General features: G+C 38.5%; 1 protein-coding gene and 1 pseudogene across 2 annotated transcripts; one reads left to right on the top strand and one right to left on the bottom strand.

The window, feature by feature from the left end:
• Positions 1-422: 422 nt before the first annotated feature.
• Positions 423-17662, bottom strand: LOC308499795 (uncharacterized protein). Its single transcript, XM_081053626.1, has 5 exons — positions 17359-17662; positions 16059-16141; positions 15427-15515; positions 12789-12915; positions 423-5538 (listed from the first exon to the last, which is right to left on the bottom strand). The coding sequence occupies exons 2-5, from the start codon at positions 16090-16092 to the stop codon at positions 4325-4327; spliced, it is 1464 nt and encodes a 487-aa protein (XP_080909752.1). The 5' UTR covers positions 16093-16141; positions 17359-17662; the 3' UTR covers positions 423-4324.
• LOC308500158 (heterogeneous nuclear ribonucleoprotein A1-like) lies at positions 7842-10977 on the top strand (annotated as a pseudogene). Its single transcript has 2 exons — positions 7842-7884; positions 10231-10977. The product of its transcript is annotated as a heterogeneous nuclear ribonucleoprotein A1-like (transcript).
• Positions 17663-17919: the final 257 nt, after the last annotated feature.

The raw sequence follows: 17919 nt of genomic DNA on the forward strand, positions 1-17919 counted from the left end.
CTCTTAAAGTCTTGATTCCCATGAGCCCAAAACAGTGTGTGTGTGTGTGTGTGTGTGTGTGTTTTAGCAGTAGTATACTAGTTATTTGACCTGAAACAAATTACTTAAACTCCTCTGTGCCTTAGTTTCCATATATGTTAAATGAGGAGACTAGTACTATGAATTTCACAAGGTTATTAAGAGTATTAAATGAGTATGCAAATTACTTAGAACAATGCCTGTCACACAGAATATGCTCTTGAAGTAATAGGAAGAAAACCTTCAGTTTTCCGAACATCTTTAGTGAATACAGATATTCATTGGCTCAATGTTGTAGCAGTTTGCACTTACAAAAGACAATTAAGAAAACCAGGAAATAAAATGAAACTCATTAATTCAGTTAATATTTATTGAGTGCCTACAACGTACCAGGAAGTGTTAAATTTAAAATATTACACATTTAAATGTTACTCAAAATATTTAGGGCTTGGTCCAGCAAAGGGCTGATCACAGATAGAAAAAACACTGGAGCCTTTGACAATCACACTGTGTAAAAGTGACAACAATGGAGACTTGGGGGCCACAAACTCAGGAATAGTTTCTCTATCAAGATGATTACTGATACGGAGCAGTAGGCTGAAGAGCTAAAACACTGGGATGGGAAGAGAGGGATTTTCCAGTCTCCCACTACTTAGGAAATAAAGACCACGATGAAGAGGAGACCAATAATTGCGAGTCCTTTATGCAATAGTTCCTATTGCTGCTTTTTAAGCTCATGATTTGAAATCAATGTTTCAAATCAATATTGTTGGGTTTTTTTTAAATCTCCAAAAGCTCACTTATTCTTTTTTATTATCTTGTATTATTTTCTGTTCATTATGTTTGTTTCTTTTAAATCCTTGAGCATATTCATATTGTTTTAAAGTCTTTGTCTCCTAATTGAATAATTTCTGTCATTTCTGGATCTATTTAATAACTGCTTATTTTCCTGGTTTTGGATTTTTTCCCCCGCTTCTTTACATATCTATTAATTTTTGATTTAATGCTAGATACTATAAATTTTACATCAAACGTTACAGTTGTCTTTCTTTAAAAAGTATTGAAACCATATGATCCAGAAATTTCACATGTAGATAAATACCCCCAAATAACTGAAAATAGTGTACATCCATGTTTATGAAAATATTACCCACAATAACCAAAAAGTGGAAGCAACGCAAGTGTCCATGGACAGATTAATGAATAAACAAAAGGCTGTATATCCCATACACTTCAGCCTCAATAAAAAAGGAAATTCTGACACATGCAACAACCTGGATGAAACTTGAGGTCATTGTGCTAAGTGAAATAGGCCAGACATAAAAGGACAAATATTGCATAACCCCACTTTTATGAGGTACCTGGAGTAGTCAAATTTATAGACACAGAAAGTAGAAGGGTGGTTACTAGGAGATGAGGGGAGGGGAAAATGGAGAGTGAGTGTTTAATGGGTACAGAGTTTCAGTCTGGGAAGATGAAGGGAGTTCTGGAGATGGACAATGGTGATGGTTGCACAACAATGTGAATATACTTAATGCCACTGAACTGTACAATTAAAAATGATATAAATGGAACTTTTATTTTATGTATATTTTACATATATATTGAAACAGTAGTTTCAAGCATACAACATAGTCATCACCCCAATAAGTCTAGTACCCATCTAACACCACACAGTTATTACAGTATTGGCTATATTCCCTATGCTGTACTTTACACCGCCAGGACTGTTTTTGTAACTAGCAATTTACACATCGTAATCTCTTTCCCTTTTTCACTCACTCCTCCAACCCCCCTCCCATCTAGCAACCATCAAAATGTTCTCTGTATCTATGAATTTGTTTTGTTTGCTCATTTCTTTTGTTTTTTAGATTCCACATACAAGTTAAATCATATGGTATTTCTCTTTCTCTGATTTATTTCACTTAGCATAATACCCTCTAGGTCCATCCAGGTTGTCACAAATCATACTGCTCATTCTTAAAGTAACATGTGCCTTCTTGCCTCAGGACCTTCTCACATTGTTCTCTTTGCTAAAAATATTCTTACCTGTTCTTAATTTAGCATCTCCCATTGATAATAATGTTTGTAGCTTAAACATTCCTTTCTCATCAAAGCTATCATGTGTTTTAATACATTTTATTATTATGTAGGTAAAGTAAGGGCAACAGATTAAGAGACTGCCATTGAAAAACTGTTTTGCTCTACTCACAGATCTTCCTGAGAGGGCACAGCCTTGGGCATGTACATGGTCTTTCAGACTACCAGGAACACGTGTGATTTTAAGCCTGACATTTGTGAAAAATGCCATTTCAAAATGGAGTTGGAGAAGCCATTCCAGAGAAAGTGCTTTGCTCATCTTGTTCCTTGAATCTTTGACTGGGTCTGACCTTTGTTCCACTGTACAAGAGTTGGGGGCAGAGACAGCAGCCCACTTCTCTTGGATTAGTTTTCCTGCTGTCTGCGGCATTGATCCCTAGTCCTCTCGGCTTGTTCCTGTTGGAGTGGCACCTCCACCCTACGAATGAGCTGGAGCAAGGGAATTTGAGAGCATTAGGCCCCAGTGTCCTGGCCTGCTGTGCTTAGAGTGACTGGGCTGTGTGGAAAAGGATAACTATTCTTCCAACCACAATTAGTTTTGCCTCCCCAAAAACTTCATATAAATGAAATCATACAGCACACATTTTTTTTCTTTTTTGAAATCTGGTTTCTTTTGCTTTGAATGGCTATGCGATACAGTCATATTGTTGTGTATATTCCTATTAAATGCTAAATAGTATGTGTTGCATGAATATATTAGGTAGGTGCAAAAGTAACAGCGGTTTTTGCAATTACTTTTAACCTTTTAAAACGCAATTACTTTTGCACCAACCTAATACAATGATTTCATTTTCCCTTCTGTTCTTGATGAACATTTGTGTTGTTTCCATGTTTTTGCTATTATTTCTTGAGGTATATGTCGTCATTTCTATTGTAAATACTTAAGAGTGTAATGCTGGGTCAAAGACCATGAGTTTAACTTTATTTTTTTTAATGGTCAAACATTTTCAAAATGTGCCATTTTATATTCTCACCAGCAATATATGAGACTACCAGTTTTCCCTCAACCTTACCAACATACGTATTTTTTATTTTAGTTTTTACTTTTTATTTAACTGTTCAGGTGTGTAGTAGTAGTATCTCACTGTGGTCTTAATTTGCATCTCCTTGATGGCTAATGCTGTTGAGTACTTTTTCATGTGTTTCTTAAATGTTTGTATATTTTCTTTTGTGAAGTTTAACTCTCTTGCCCATTTTATGTGTTGGGTTACTTGTCTTTTTATTCTGGAGTGGTAGGGGTTCTTTTTATATTCTGGACACAAGTCGTTGTCAGACACATGATTTGCAAATATTTTCTCCAGGTCTGTGGGCTGCCTATTCATTTCTTAATGGTTCATCAAAAGAAAAAAGAAAAGTTTTGGGGCGGCTGGTTGGCTCAGTGGTTAGAGCATAGTGCTCATAACCACCAAAGTCGCCAGTTTGATTCCCACATGATCCAGTGAGAATCAATGGCTTGAGCTTGGAGCTGAGCCACCAGTGGGTGGCCGGTTTGCTCAGTGGTTAGAGCGCAGTGCTCATAACACCAAGGTTACCGGTTTGATTCCCACATGGGCCAGTGAGCTGCGCCCTCCACAATTAGATTGAAAACAATGACTGGACTTGGAGCTGAGCTGCGCCCTCCACAACTAGATTGAAAACGACTTGACAGAGCTGATGGGTCCTGGAAAAACACACTGTTCCCCAATATTCCCCAATTTCAAAAAAATTAAATTAAAAAAAAAGAAAAAGTTTTAACTTTTCATTAGATCTAATTTATCATTTTTATTTCATAGTTATTGCTTCTGTGTCCTAAGAAACCGTTATCTATTATGATGTCATGATGGTAATCTCCTATGCTTTCTTCTAAGTATTTTAAGTTTAGTTTTTCCATTTAGGTTTCTGATCCATCTCTAATTAATTTTTGCATATAAAGTGAAATAGAGGTCAAGGTTCTTTTTCCTCCATATGGATATACAGTTGTTCAAGCACCATTTGTTAAACTGCTTTAATACCTGTTGTGAAAATGAATTGACATATAAGTGTGTGGGTCTATTTCAGGACTTGTTTTTGTTTCATTAATCTATTTATCTAGCCTACACTAATACACACTATCTTAATTATTGTAACTTTATAGTAACTCTTATTATCAGATAGTGTGAGTCCTCCAACTTTGCTCATCATTACAATCAGATGAGAAAACATAATTATTTTAGGAATTTGCTGCATTCTATTCATTATGAATTTCTTCATGTTGATGAAAGGCTGAACGCACAGTGAAAGTTTTTTCACATTTCTTACATTTGTAGGATTTTTCTCCTGTATGAATTTTCTGGTGTTGAATAAGAGATGAACTCTGGCTGAAGGCTTTGTCACAATAATTGCATTTATATGGTTTCTCTCCAGTATGAGTTCTCACATGTTTTGTAAGAGATGAGCTCTGATTGAAGGCTTTCTCACATTCTTTACATTTGTAAGGTTTCTCTCCTGTATGAATTCTCTGATGTCTTACAAGAGCTGAGCGGTCACTGAAGGCTTTCCCACATTCATTACATTTGTAAGGTTTCTCCCCAGTGTGGGTTCCTTGATGCTGAATAAGAGCTGAACAGTAACTGAAGGCTTTCCCACATTCGCTACATTCATACGGCTTTTCCCCTGTATGAGTTCTCTGATGTTGAGTGAGGCCTGACCTGTCACTAAAGGCTTTCCCACACTCTTTACATCCATAGGGTTTTTCTCCAGTATGAACCCTTAGATGTTTAATAAGGGATGAGGTGTCATTAAAAGCTTTCCCACATTCCTTGCATTTATAGGGTTTCTCTCCGGTGTGTATTCTGTGATGTTGAATAAGGTATGTGTTTTGGTTGAAGGCCTTCCCACACTCATTGCATTCATAGGGTTTTTCTCCAGTATGAATGATATGATGTTGAATAAGGGCTGAACGATGACTGAAAGCTTTCCCACATTTGTTACACTCATAAGGTTTCTCTCCAGTGTGAATTCTCTGATGCTGAATAAGTGATGAGCTCCGACTGAAGGCCTTTCCACATTCATTACATATATAGGGCTTTTCTCCAGTATGAATTCTCTGGTGTAGAATAAAGGCTGAATAGTAACTGAAGGAATTCCCACACTCATTGCACTTCCAAGGTTTTTTCAATGAGTAAACTTTCTGATGTTTAATTGATTTTGAATTTTCACCAAGTTCATTACACTCTTCCATGGGGTTTTTCTTGTGTTTAATTATGACTTGCCTTAAATCTTTCCTCTGATTTCTTTGCTGCCTTTCTCGTGTGCCTTTAAATTCCCAGGTTTCTATCAATCCGGAGTCCCAGGAATCATCCTTTTTAAGTCTTTCTACTATCAGCTCCCTTTCAGATGATATTTCTTCATAAACTTGCTGCTTTGAAAGGGAGTTTTTAGTTTCACTTACAGATTCAGAATCTGAAATAAATAAAAAGCACAAATGTTTATGTTCTCTGTGTTGAGAATATGAAAACTGTTAAATTGGCAAGAGGAATAAAAAATTTTAAATGATGCCTATTAAAATGTGTATTTGAATGTTTTCAGAAAGTGCTTCAAAGCGATGGCAGATGAAGAAGTTTCAGGGAATAACAGAAATGGGACAATGACTAACATGAGGCACAATAAAAAGATAGACTATGAGGATGCTCTACCAAAGAGGATGAAAAACTGAACAGACTAACCAGGGAGAAGGATAAGCAAATAGGATGAGAATAGATGTTAACATATAATAACGAAGGGAAGGGAAGCAAGATGCAAACACAGGTTGAGACTGGACAGTTTTGAAAAGTATTAGACAAAAATCAATTATAATAATACCGCCTGGAGACAACCATTTTTAATTTTTTTAAATAGTTCTCTCCAGTCCTTTTTAAAGGCACAGATTTTTTTATTTACTATATGCTTTCATTATTATTTTTTGTCTCCACTAACCATTTTCCCCGTCTTTCCTTCCTTCCTCTCATTTTTTTTTTTTTTTTTTTTTGGTCATAGCCAAATTTCTCAAAAGGTTTTGCCTCATCACATAGTTGCTCCTGAACTCACTGTAGTCTGGCTTCTCTCTGCTCTCACTGAAGTCACTAAAAATTTAGGTCACCTAAATCCAGTAAATCCTTTCATTCCTTGATTTGCTTGGCTTCTTAACAGCACAGTGTTGACCATGCTTTCCTCCTAATAACATTCTCCTTCGTTTCCCCAACTTTGTTCATTTATAATTGACTTATATTCTCTCTCCACTTCAATAATTCTAAGCTCTCCAGGTTTTTCTCTGGATCTTTCTTTTGAACCTTTTCTGCTGTTCCTTCTTCTTAAATGTTGATTCTTCTTAGTGTTCAGTCTTAGGCTCCCTTCGTTTGTGCCTGCCACCCCTCAATTTCACTGTCTCCTTTAAAGAACTCATCCAGTCCATGATATTAATTGCCTTTTTCAAAATTGAAATATATTTGACATATAATGTGCAAATTTAAGGTATACAACATGTTGTTTGGATATATTTACATAATGAAATATGATTGCCATTGTAGCACCTCTCTCACATCACATAATTATTTCTTTTTTATGGTTGGAATAATTATGATTTAGTCTCCTAGAAAGTTTAATGATTAAATATAACATTGTTGTCTATATTCACTCTACTGTGCATCTGATCTCAGAACTTATTTGTCTACTAGTTGCAACTATCTTGTACATAGCAATGATCTCAAATCCATATTTTCAGCTTAGTTGTATCTTTCCCACACTTATATATCCAACTATTTACTATATATATATATATCCATTATGAAATCTTGAATTCAATACAGACACATGTTAACTCATCCTCTCCCTCAACCTGTGTGTTCTCCAGGTTTCACTATCCAAGAAAATAGCACCACCATAATTTCTAATTAAATGTATCTTAGTTAACCATATCATATAAAAACTAAACATATGTTGTATGTACTGAATTGAACACAAAAAATATAAGCACTGAGGCAAATCTGGAAGGGAATATAAACATTCTTAAAATTGTTTTGTCCCATTATAGAAACATAACTGATATTTGAGTAAAATATATTTGCAATGCTGCCCTAATTTTCAGAAGTTGAGAATATCATGGTACATAAAGTTTAAAATATACTGTGAACTATATTAGACAAACATTTATATAGTGTTAATTATGTGTAAACTACTATTCTAAAAGGTTACATATATGAATACATCTAATCCTCACAAAACCCTCAAAAGTTTTTCTAGTTGAAAGTCAGAAGTTTGAGAATCATTGAACTCCCCTCCACCCTACCAACCACAACAAATAAATCACCAGGGACTGGTGGGATTATACCTTTAGGGATTATACCTCCCAAATCTCTCTCATATTCTTTTTTGTACTCTCCCTCCCCACTATTACCACCCCAATTCAGCCACCATCATCTCTCATCTAAATTAATAGAACAGCCTCATAACAGATCTGCTTGTGTCCTCTCTCCATGCACCCAGCTCCAGCTCCACTCATATCTGATTATATAAAATGACAATCAGAGTAATCAACAGAACAAGACTTAATGATTACCCAGACATTAGAACTATAAGCAATTTTAAAATAACTATGTTTAATATGCAAAAGGCTCTAGTGGAAAAGATGGACAACATGCATTAACAGTTGGGGAATTTTAGCAAAGAGATGGAAACTATCAGAGAAAGTCAAATGGAAACTCTAGAAGTGAAAAAGTATAGTAACCAAGATGAAGAATGTCTTAGATGGGTGCAGCAGTAAAGTCAACAAAGGTAAGAAAAGAATCAGTAAACTTGAAAATAGGTTAATATAATTTACCCAAACTAAACCACTAAGAGAAAAAAGAGTGAAAAACAAAGAAACTAACAGACCAGAAAAGAGTGTTTATGAACTGTGGGACAATATCAAATGTTCTAACATACATGTAATTAGAATCCTGACAAGAAAAAGACAGAATTGGCAGAAACAGTATTTGATGAGTGAATGGCTGATAATACTCAAAAAATACAAGCACTGAGAGACATCAAACCAAAGAACCAAAGAAGCTCAGAGAACCCCGAGTAGGATGACACACACACACACACACACACACACACACTCACACTCACACACACACACGGATACACACACACGGACACATGGACACACACAGACACACACACATACACACACACAAACACATCATGTTCAAACTGTTGAAAACTAACATAAAGAGAAAATCTTAAAGGTAGCCATGGAAAGAAGATGCATTACATACAGAAGAACAAAAGTAAAAATTACAGCAAAGTTTTTGTCACAATCTATATAAACCAGAAGACAGTGAAGTGACATAAAGTGCTGAAAGAAGGAAAAAACCTGTCACCATAATTCCATATTTGTAAAAAATATCTTTCAAAAATGAAGACGAAATACAGACTTTTTTCAGACAAGCCAACGCTTAGCAAATTCATTGCCAGTAGACCTGTACTGTAAGAAATATAGGCAGAGGTATCTGGTATCAGTCAAAAACTTAGATTTACACCAGGAGTCAGAATATTATGGGCCGTGGGGTAAATCTGACCAACCACAGGCCAAATCTGGCCATTCGCATTTGTTTATATTTTGTTTATGGCTGCTTTCATGCTACAATAGCAAAGTTAAGTAGTTGCAAAAATAACCATATGGCATACAGAGCAGAAATTATTTATCATCTTGTCCTCATTAGAGGAAATTTGCCAACTACATTTTAAAAATGGCATAAAGGAAAATAAATATAAATATTTATGAGTATAAAATTCATTTTTTCTTATTTTTATTTGCTCTAAAAGATAATGACTGTCCTACTCAAAAACAGTAGCAATATATTGTGATTTTATAGCATATATAAAGGTAAAATGCATGACAACAATTACACAAAAGACAGGAGAGAAGAATTAGAAGTTTATAGAAGGTTCCTATACTATACATAAAGTGGCATATTATTTAAAGGTATACTGTGATTAACTAAAGCATATTGCGAACTCTAGGATAACAATTTTTTAAAAACTTTAAAAATAGGTTTAATGATAAGCTAACAGTAAAGATAAATTGGAATATTAAAAAATACCCAATCAAAAAACAGACAGGGCCGGCCCGGTGGCTCAGGCGGTTAGAGCTCCATGCTCCTAACTCCGAAGGCTGCTGGTTCGATTCCCACATGGGCCAGTGGGCTCTCAACCACAAGGTTGCCAGTTCGATTCCTCGAGTCCCGCAAGGGATGATGAGCAGCGCCCCCTGCAACTAAGATTGAACATAGCACCTTGAGCTGAGCTGCTGCTGAGCTCCCAGATGGCTCAGTTGGTTGGAGCCCGTCCTCTCAACCACATGGTTGCTGGTTCGACTCCCACAACGAATGCTGGGCTGCGCCCCCTGCAACTAGCAACGGCAACTGGACCTGGAGCTGAGCTGTGCCCTCCACAATTAAGACTGAAAGGACAACAACTTGAAGCTGAACGGCACCCTCCACAGCTAAGATTGAAAGGACAACAATTTGACTTGGAAAAAAAGTCCTGGAAGTACACACTGTTCCCCAATAAAGTCCTGTACCCCTTTCCCAATTAAAAAAAAATCCTAAAACACTATTTAAAAAAAAAACAGACAGAAGGAAAAGATAGAGCAAATAGAAAACAACTAGATGTATGGAAGATTTAAATCCAGTCATACCAATGACTTTTAATGTAAATTATCTAAACACACCAATTGAAAATCAATTGAAAATCAGACATTGTCAGAATGTAAAACCAGACTCAATTATATGCTATCCACAAGAAACTCACTTTAAATAGGTTAAACTAAAAGAATAGAAACATATACTATGCAAACACTAATTTAAAAAAAGCAACAGTGGCTGTGCTAATTAATATCAGACAAAATAAACTTCCAAACAAGGAATAGATCTTTACCAAGATTATCTTTACCGAGATTAAAGAGGGACAAATAATCTTTACCAAGATTAAAGAGGGACATTATGTAATGATAAAGGGGTCAATTTAGCAAGAAGATATAACAATTCTTAACATGTATGCACCTAACAAAAGAGTTTCATGCATTTCTCTCAGTGGATGCCACCGAGTAACCATCCTTGGAGGGAGTGGGTGCAGCCATGAGGGCGAGGCCACACAGGTGGATGGAAGAGTTGTAGAACCAAAGAGCGCTGTCTCAGGAGAAGATTCTCAAACACCTGGTGCCCACTTCACTGTGGAAAACATTTTTGTGGGTGGTATTAAAGAAGACATTGAAGAACGTCACCTAAGAGATGATTTTGAACATTGTGGGAAAACTGAAGTGATTGAAATCTGACTGACTGAGGCAGTGGGAAGAAGAGAGGCTTTGCTTTTGTAACCTTTGATGACCATGATTCTGTAGACAAAATTGTCATTCAGAAATACCACACTGTGAATGGCCACGACTGTGAAGTAAGGAAAGCCCTATCTAAACAAGAGATGGCTAGTGTTTCATCCAGCCAGAGGTCGAAGTGGTTCTGGAAACTTCGGTGGCAGTCAAGGAGGTGACTTTGGTGGGAATGACAACTTTGGTTGTGGAGGAAACTTCAGTGGTCGACATGTCTTTGGTGGCAGTCCTGGTGGTGAGTATATGGTGGTAGTGGGAATGGCTATAATGGATTTAGTAATGATGGAAGCAATTGTGGAGGTGGCAGAAGCTGCAACGATTTTGGCAATTACAACAATCAACCTTCAAATTTTGGACCCATGAAAGGAGGAAACTTTGGAGGCAAAGCTCTGGCCCCTGTGGTGATGGAGGCCAATACTTTGCCAAACCACAAAACCAAAGTGGCTTATGGTGGTTCCAGCAGCAGCAGAAGCTATGGCAGTGGCAGAAGGTTTTAACTACTGCCAGGAAACAAAGCTTAGCAGGAGAGGAGAACCAGAGAAGTGACAGGGAAGCTCCAGGTTACAAAAGATTTATGAACTCAGCCAAGCACAGTGGTAGCAGAACCTAGCTGCTACAAAGACATGTTTTAGACAATACTCATGTGTATGTGCAAAAAACTCAAGGACTGTATTTGCGACTAATTGTATAACAGGTCATTTTAGTTTCTGTTTTGTGGAAAGTGTAAAGCATTCCAACAAAAGGTTTTAATGTAGATTTTTTTTTTTGCAACAATGCTGTTGATTGGTAAATGTAATAGTCTGATCATAATGCTGAATAAATGTGTCTTTAAAAAAAAAGTTTCAAAAAAAAAGTTTCAGAATTACATTAAGCAAACACTAATAGAACTAAAAGGAGAAATTGACAAACCCACAGTTACAGTTAGAGAATTCAATACTTCTCTGCTGGTAATCAACAGAAGCCAGTAGACAGTAAATCAGTAAGGATATAGAAGACCAGAACAACACTGTCAACCAATGTGACCTAATTAAACTTATTTTCAAGTGCACATGGAGCATTCATTGAGACTATGTTATAGGTAATAAAACAAATGTCAAAAATTTAAAAGAACTGAAATCATCAAGAACCAAACTACAAAACTTCAAAAAGAACTTTATTGAAAAATCACTTAAAATTTGTAAATTTGTAAATAAGTCATGAGTCAAAAAGAAAGTCAAGAGTGAAAATTGAAATTATTTTGAACTAAATGGAAACAAAAACACCACCAAAGTTGTGGAATGCAGCTAAAGCAGTACTTAGAAGGAAATTTATAGCATTAAACATTCATATTAGAAGAGAAGCAAGATCTTATACCAATGATCAAGCTTCTACCTTAAGAAACTAATAAAAGGAGAGCAAAGTAGACACAAAGTTAGCAAAGGGGAAAAATAATAAAGATAAGAATATCAATAAATAAAACTGAAAATAGAAAACAATACATAGAATCAATGAAATCAAAAGTTGGTTCCCTGAAAAGATCAACAGAATTGTTAAACTCCTAGGAAGACCAACAAAATGAAAACAGAGAAGATACAGATTCTCAATATCACGAATGCAAGATGGGAAAGCATTACCAGAGCTCAGTCAAGAAGAAATATATAACCTGAATTGTCTTCTCTCTAATACAGGATCCAGATTTAAAGTTAAAAACTTTCCAATAAAATAAACTTGAAACCCAGAAGGCTTTACTTGATTAAGCTTTTGGTACCATATCTAACAAAATTTTGCCTTACAAAAGGTCACAAAGCCTATCCTTAATATTTCTTCTAAAAGTTTTATAGTTGTAGATTTTCTACTTAGCTCTGTGATCCATTTTAATTACTATATATGATGGGAGGTATGGGTTGAAGTTCATTTTATGCATGTCCGATTGTTCCAGCACCATTTATTGAAAAGATTCTCCTTTTAACACTGAATTGTTCTTGCGTCTTTTCCAGAAATTAATTAACCATGTATATGTAGGTCTATTTCTGGACTATCTGTTCTGTTCCACTGATTTGCTTCTATCCTTTCAGCAATACTACGTTGCTTTGATTACCATAGTTTTATAAGTCTTAAAATCAATAAAATGAAGCTGTTCCACTCATGGTGAATTTTTACTTGCCAAAAGAGAAAAGAAGACCAATTTTGAGCCTAAAGTGATCAGAGATCCCTTAGGGGACCAGGGCTCTCTGGATCTTAAGCAAAACTATGGCATTTTAGATGCCATTAGTTATAGAGAAAGCTTATGTCCCAGTAAGAAGTTTGCATTACAAAATAACTTTCTTACCCCAAAATACCAGGTTCCCATAATTCTCGACCTTCATGTCCATGCCCATGTACCTTTGGGCAGAATTCAGCTGTTCCTCCTCTACATGAGTGAAGTCCATTTCCTCATCTTTGACTGTCACCAGTTCCTGGAAGAACAAGCACATTTTTACAGGACTTGGTAACCATTGAGGGAGGAGAACAATCTAGAAGAGGAAGTGTTTTTAAATTTAAAACCTTTATTTTAACCATTTTAATGGAATATTTTTAAATTTCTAAGAATTAGTCTGGATTAGAAAAAATAATAGCTAACATTTATAACTTATTTCCTATGTTTTAAGAACCTCTTGTAATAGTAACTGTACGAGGTAAGTATACTATTATTAATACTATTTACAGATGTAAAGATTAGATCTGAGATTTGGACCCAGGCCGTCTGCCTTCAAAGCTATACTCTTAATTATAATCTTCTGTCTCTCACATATTTTTCTTTTTTTAAAGATTTTATTGGGGAAGGGGAACAGGACTTTATTGGGGAACAGTGTGTACTTCCAGGACTTTTTTCCAAGTCAAGTTGTTGTCCTTTCAGTCCTAGTTGTGGAGGGCACAGCTCAGCTCCAGGTCCAGTTGCTGTTGCTAGTTGCAGGGGGCGCAGCCCACCATCCCTTGCGGGAGTCGGACCGGCACCCTTGTGGTTGAGAGGGTGCACTCCAACCAACTGAGCCATCCGGAAGCTCAGTGGCAGCTCAGTTCAAGGTGCCGTGTTCAATCTTAGTTGCAAGGGGCGCTGCCCACCATCCCTTGGGGGACTCGAAGAATTGAACTGGTAACCTTGTGGTTGAGAGCGCACTGGCCCATGTGGGAATCAAACCGGCAGCCTTCGGAGTTAGGAGCATGAAGCTCTAACCGCCTGAACCACGGGGCCGGCCCCTCTCACATATTTTTTTTAAAGATTTTTATTGGGGAAGGGGAACAGGACTTTATTGGGGAACCGTGTGTACTTCCAGGACTTTTTATCAAGTCAAGTTGTCCTTTCAGTCTTAGTTGTGGAGGGTGCGGTTCAGCTTCAAGTTGTTGTCCTTTCAATCTTGTTGTGGAGGGCGCAGCTCAGCTCCAGGTCCAGTTGCCATTGCTAGTTGCAGGGGGCGCAGCCCACCATCCCTGGTGGGAGTCAAACCAGCAACCTTGCTGTTGAGAGGACAATGGCCATGTGGGAATCGAACTGGCAGCCTTCGGAGTTAGGACCGTGGAGCTCTAACCGCCTGAGCCACCAGGCCGGCCCGTCTCTCACATATTTAACTGAATAAATCTAGTATTTTGAATGACAACCAGATGTTAATTACTATGTTCTAGATGAGATAAGATTCATATATGTAATTTATACTGATTTCTGGAATATTCTGAGCTTTTACAGAAATTCAGCTTTATAGCCTGAATGTATATAGAAAGTCATGCTATTCTAATAGATTCTTCTTTCTCTGTACCTGGGGCTATGATTTTAGATTTATTTAGTTATCTATTAGGAATTAAAATTATTCTGAATGAGCGGATTTACTGATTTTAAATTGAAAATGATCAACTGTTCTAAAATAAGATTCAAACTCTATGTTATATTGACAGCCATGTGAGTATACTTTGTTGTCCACAATTAATTGGAGAATATTTTGTGGGAAAGTCAGTCAATAAAACAAAGGGGTTAGAAGCATAGGATTTAGAATCAGACATACCTGGGTTCTGAGTAGGGTTCAACCATTTTATCATTCTGAGCAAGTTACCCTGAGCCTCAGTTTACTGTGAAATAGATATCACCCCTAACTCACAAGATCACTTGTTTAAAATACATGTAGAAATGTTTGAAAAGTAGCTTTAAATATTGGAGTGCCCTAGAGTTCAGTCGTTAGACATCTCTTTTCCATCTACTTTTAAATACCTATAAACAATTTTATTTCTCCCATCTTTAAAAAAAACACAAAACCCTCTTTGGTCTTACCAGTACTATTTCTTCCAGCTATCACCCTACTTCTCTCCTTTCATGTAGAGTAAAACTCTCCAGAATAGTTGTCTGTAGTCCCTGGTTCCAATTTACTTCCTCCTATTCTCTTCTGAACCCATTCCAATCAGGCTTGCCCTCCTACTATTCCATGAAATTGTTCTTGGCAGTCACCAATGATCTTCATATTTTTTAATCTAATGGTCAATTCTGACTTGACTTAGCAGCAGCATTTAACATAGTTGATCACTCCCTCCTCCTTGAAACACTTTCTTCTATTGGTTACCATGATGCCACACTTTTGGCTTCCCCTGACCACCCTGGCCACATTTCCTCAGTCTCCTTTGCTGGGTCATCTTCATCTCCCTGACCTCTAAGTGTTGGAAAGCCATAGGACTCAGTAATAAGATCTCATCTCTTTTCCATCTACACTTATTTTCTTGGTGATCATAGTTTCATAGTTTAAAATACCGTTGACATGAAATCCCAAATTTAAAGCTCCAGCCTGAGCACTCCCCAGAGCCTCAAGTCTGCAAGGAAGCTTTACTTTGGTTCAGTTCTCTAGATGGGATTTTTGTGGACCCCTGAAGCAAGGTGAAAGAAAGAAACGAGGACACACTGTAAACACTAAGCTAAGATTTCGGGGAAGAGAAATTAAACTCTAACTTGCCTGGAACTCAACAGGAAGGAGCTCAACAGTAGGTTCCATTTCTTCTGTGCTCTGTTTTGGGAGCAGAGACGCATCCTCAGAAGTCATGGCTGGAAGGAGTAGGAAAAAAGCCATAAAGGAGGTAAACTCTATCTTCCAACCTCCAAATTCACTAGGACAAAAGCTATCACAAGCTAGCTGAATTATATACATACATAAGGCATACTTTACATAATTAAAAAAACTCAGATGAGGCTAGAATAAGACAATAAAGTGGAAGTGCTTTGACCAAAAAGTTAAACTCACAGACCCACAATACATCAACCTTTTGGAACAAACGGGCAGAAAAGTGTGACCTGCCCTTCATCACAAAAGCAAGCATTAAGGATTATTCTCCCTTCCACAGCTTCAGAGGGAATGTGGATAAGCACAGATATGCTAAAAGAAATGATGAAAATTTGTTACAATAAGCCTACTTAGTGATTTTCAAACATGGTAGCTTACTGAGAGCATCTCTACTTCTGGGCTTCTCCAGACATATGTCTGCTTCCCTTTTCTATCATACAGGGGCACCCACCCTTTTCAATCTCAGCAAGAGCATTTCCTTCACTTGCCCCGAGTTTCAACTCCATGTTTATTCCTGTAATTCTTACCTCTTTCCTCAACTTCAATGGTCAGATAATCCATGATCAGCTTCTCTTCTGTCCTGTTATTGCTGTCACTTCCTCCTTATTCACTGTTTCAGACAACATAGACATGGATTTTCAACAATACATAATCTGCTTCTTTGTGTAAATCATTCAACTCTACTCTACTCAACTCTACTCAAACATTTCTACTCCGAAGCTCTGGAGCGAGATTTTGAAGTTTGGCTTGCCTTTCTCTGGAACTGGTTCCTGCTCCTTAGGGCATCTCCCTCTACTCCCTCCTACTCCTAGGAGGCTTATTCCTATGTGTTTAAGTCCTAGAGGCTCCGAAGTAATTCTGCTTTGCTTGGAACCTTTATTATTTAGGCTAAATGAATCTCCACAGCTGGAAGCCCATTCTCTGGCGTACCAAGATGAGTCACTACATGACACACCAGGGCAAAAACAGAGAATCAGGGCAGTGAACGGTGAGACTCAGTCACACAACTGGTTCCAAACTGTGCAGAAACTCCCATGAGGCCCTAAATCACACAACTGTCCATAAGGTGGCCTACGATTATGGTAGCAGTAACTATAAGCAAGGCTCCCACGGTTTGTTCATTCTCACTATTCATAAACACAAAGCAGTTGATCGATGAGGTCCTTATACGGCCAATTACTCAAAAGCTTCTTATTTTAAGACCCTGGAAATACATAGGCCGAGATTCCCTTACAGTTTGAGTGGAACCCCTTGCAGTGGCCCCCAAATGCAGGCAGGCCCAAAAACTAACAGAGCAAAGCACAGAGGGGAATGAGTTAGACACAGCCTCCTTTTATTTATTTATTTATTTTTGTCTTTCTGCACCAAAAGTTCAGAACCTTAAGGATCTTCCTGCCGGAGTGACAAGTCTTAAGATTAAAGCCAGCCCGAAGCGCTCGTGCTCCCTCCGCCTCAGAAGACGAGCTCTGCGGCCTCTGAACTCGCGCCCCCAAATGCCTCTTCGCCACGCCCACTGGCGCTCCGGGACTCCACTTCCCAGAGGGCTTAGCGGCAACCCCACATCCGGACGCCCCTCGGCTCAGAACCAAAGCCACAAACCCAGTTCGTGATGTGGCGAGACATACCCGGGAGTAGTGCACCGAACGCCCGGCGTGTGTGTTGCAGGGGGTGCGGGAGCGGGGGTCGTGGATGCCTGCAGGGCCCCGCCGTGTCTCCCGCGAGCCCGAATCTGAGAGCCCGGCTCGGGCTGCAGTAGGAGGATTTAGAGCCGCGCGCATGGACGGCCGGGTCGCGGAGACCCGCGTCTCAGGCCCGGCTTTCTCTTACCCTTGGAGGCGCTGCAGACCCTGTTCCGGCCACCTGGCTGGATCCCCGCCAGCCTGCGCTCTGGGAGGGGCGGACAGAGGCCTTTCGCACCCCACAGAGCTGCGAGGAGACAAAAGGCTTGAGGCCGAGGTTCTGTCTGGAGTCGCATCTGCGCACTTGGAGGCAGCCGCGCCAGGTCGGGGGTCTTGGCGAAAGGACTCCACTTCCCAGAGGGCTCGGGGACACCGATGCCTACCCTTGGGGACACCGGTGCCTGTCCTCGGGGAGTGGCTGCAGAGCCAGGGGAGAGAGCTGCGGGCTTTCACTGTCAGCCCTAAAATGGAGATAATTCCCCACCTGTTAGGTCTGCTTTCTGAATAAAATTAGAAGCTGCCGTTTTAAAGCTCCAAGTGATTTCAGTGTCTGATGATTAATTGGAGGGGGGGGTGGGGACCTGTTACACAGTCTTTTACCCGAGTATTTCTCATTCTTTCTTGTAATAAAGCTCAAATCTGTAAGCTGAGCGCTAGCTCTGATTTGATTGAAAGTATTCTGGCTGATAGATAAAAAGCATAGGCAGGA

Source organism: Rhinolophus hipposideros (assembly GCF_964194185.1).
Source record: "Rhinolophus hipposideros genome assembly, chromosome: 7".
Lineage (NCBI taxonomy): Eukaryota > Metazoa > Chordata > Mammalia > Chiroptera > Rhinolophidae > Rhinolophus > Rhinolophus hipposideros.

Excerpts from the sequence above, each read along its gene's own strand:
- LOC308499795 (XM_081053626.1), bottom strand. The coding sequence starts at position 16,092 with ATGGATTATCTGACCATTGAAGTTGAGGAAAGAG. Across the intron at positions 12,916-15,426 it reads TCCTTCCTGTTGAGTTCCAG|GAACTGGTGACAGTCAAAGA; the intron begins GCAAGTTAGAGT and ends TTGTTCTTCCAG. Across the intron at positions 5,539-12,788 it reads TGGGAACCTGGTATTTTGGG|ATTCTGAATCTGTAAGTGAA; the intron begins GTAAGAAAGTTA and ends TATTTATTTCAG.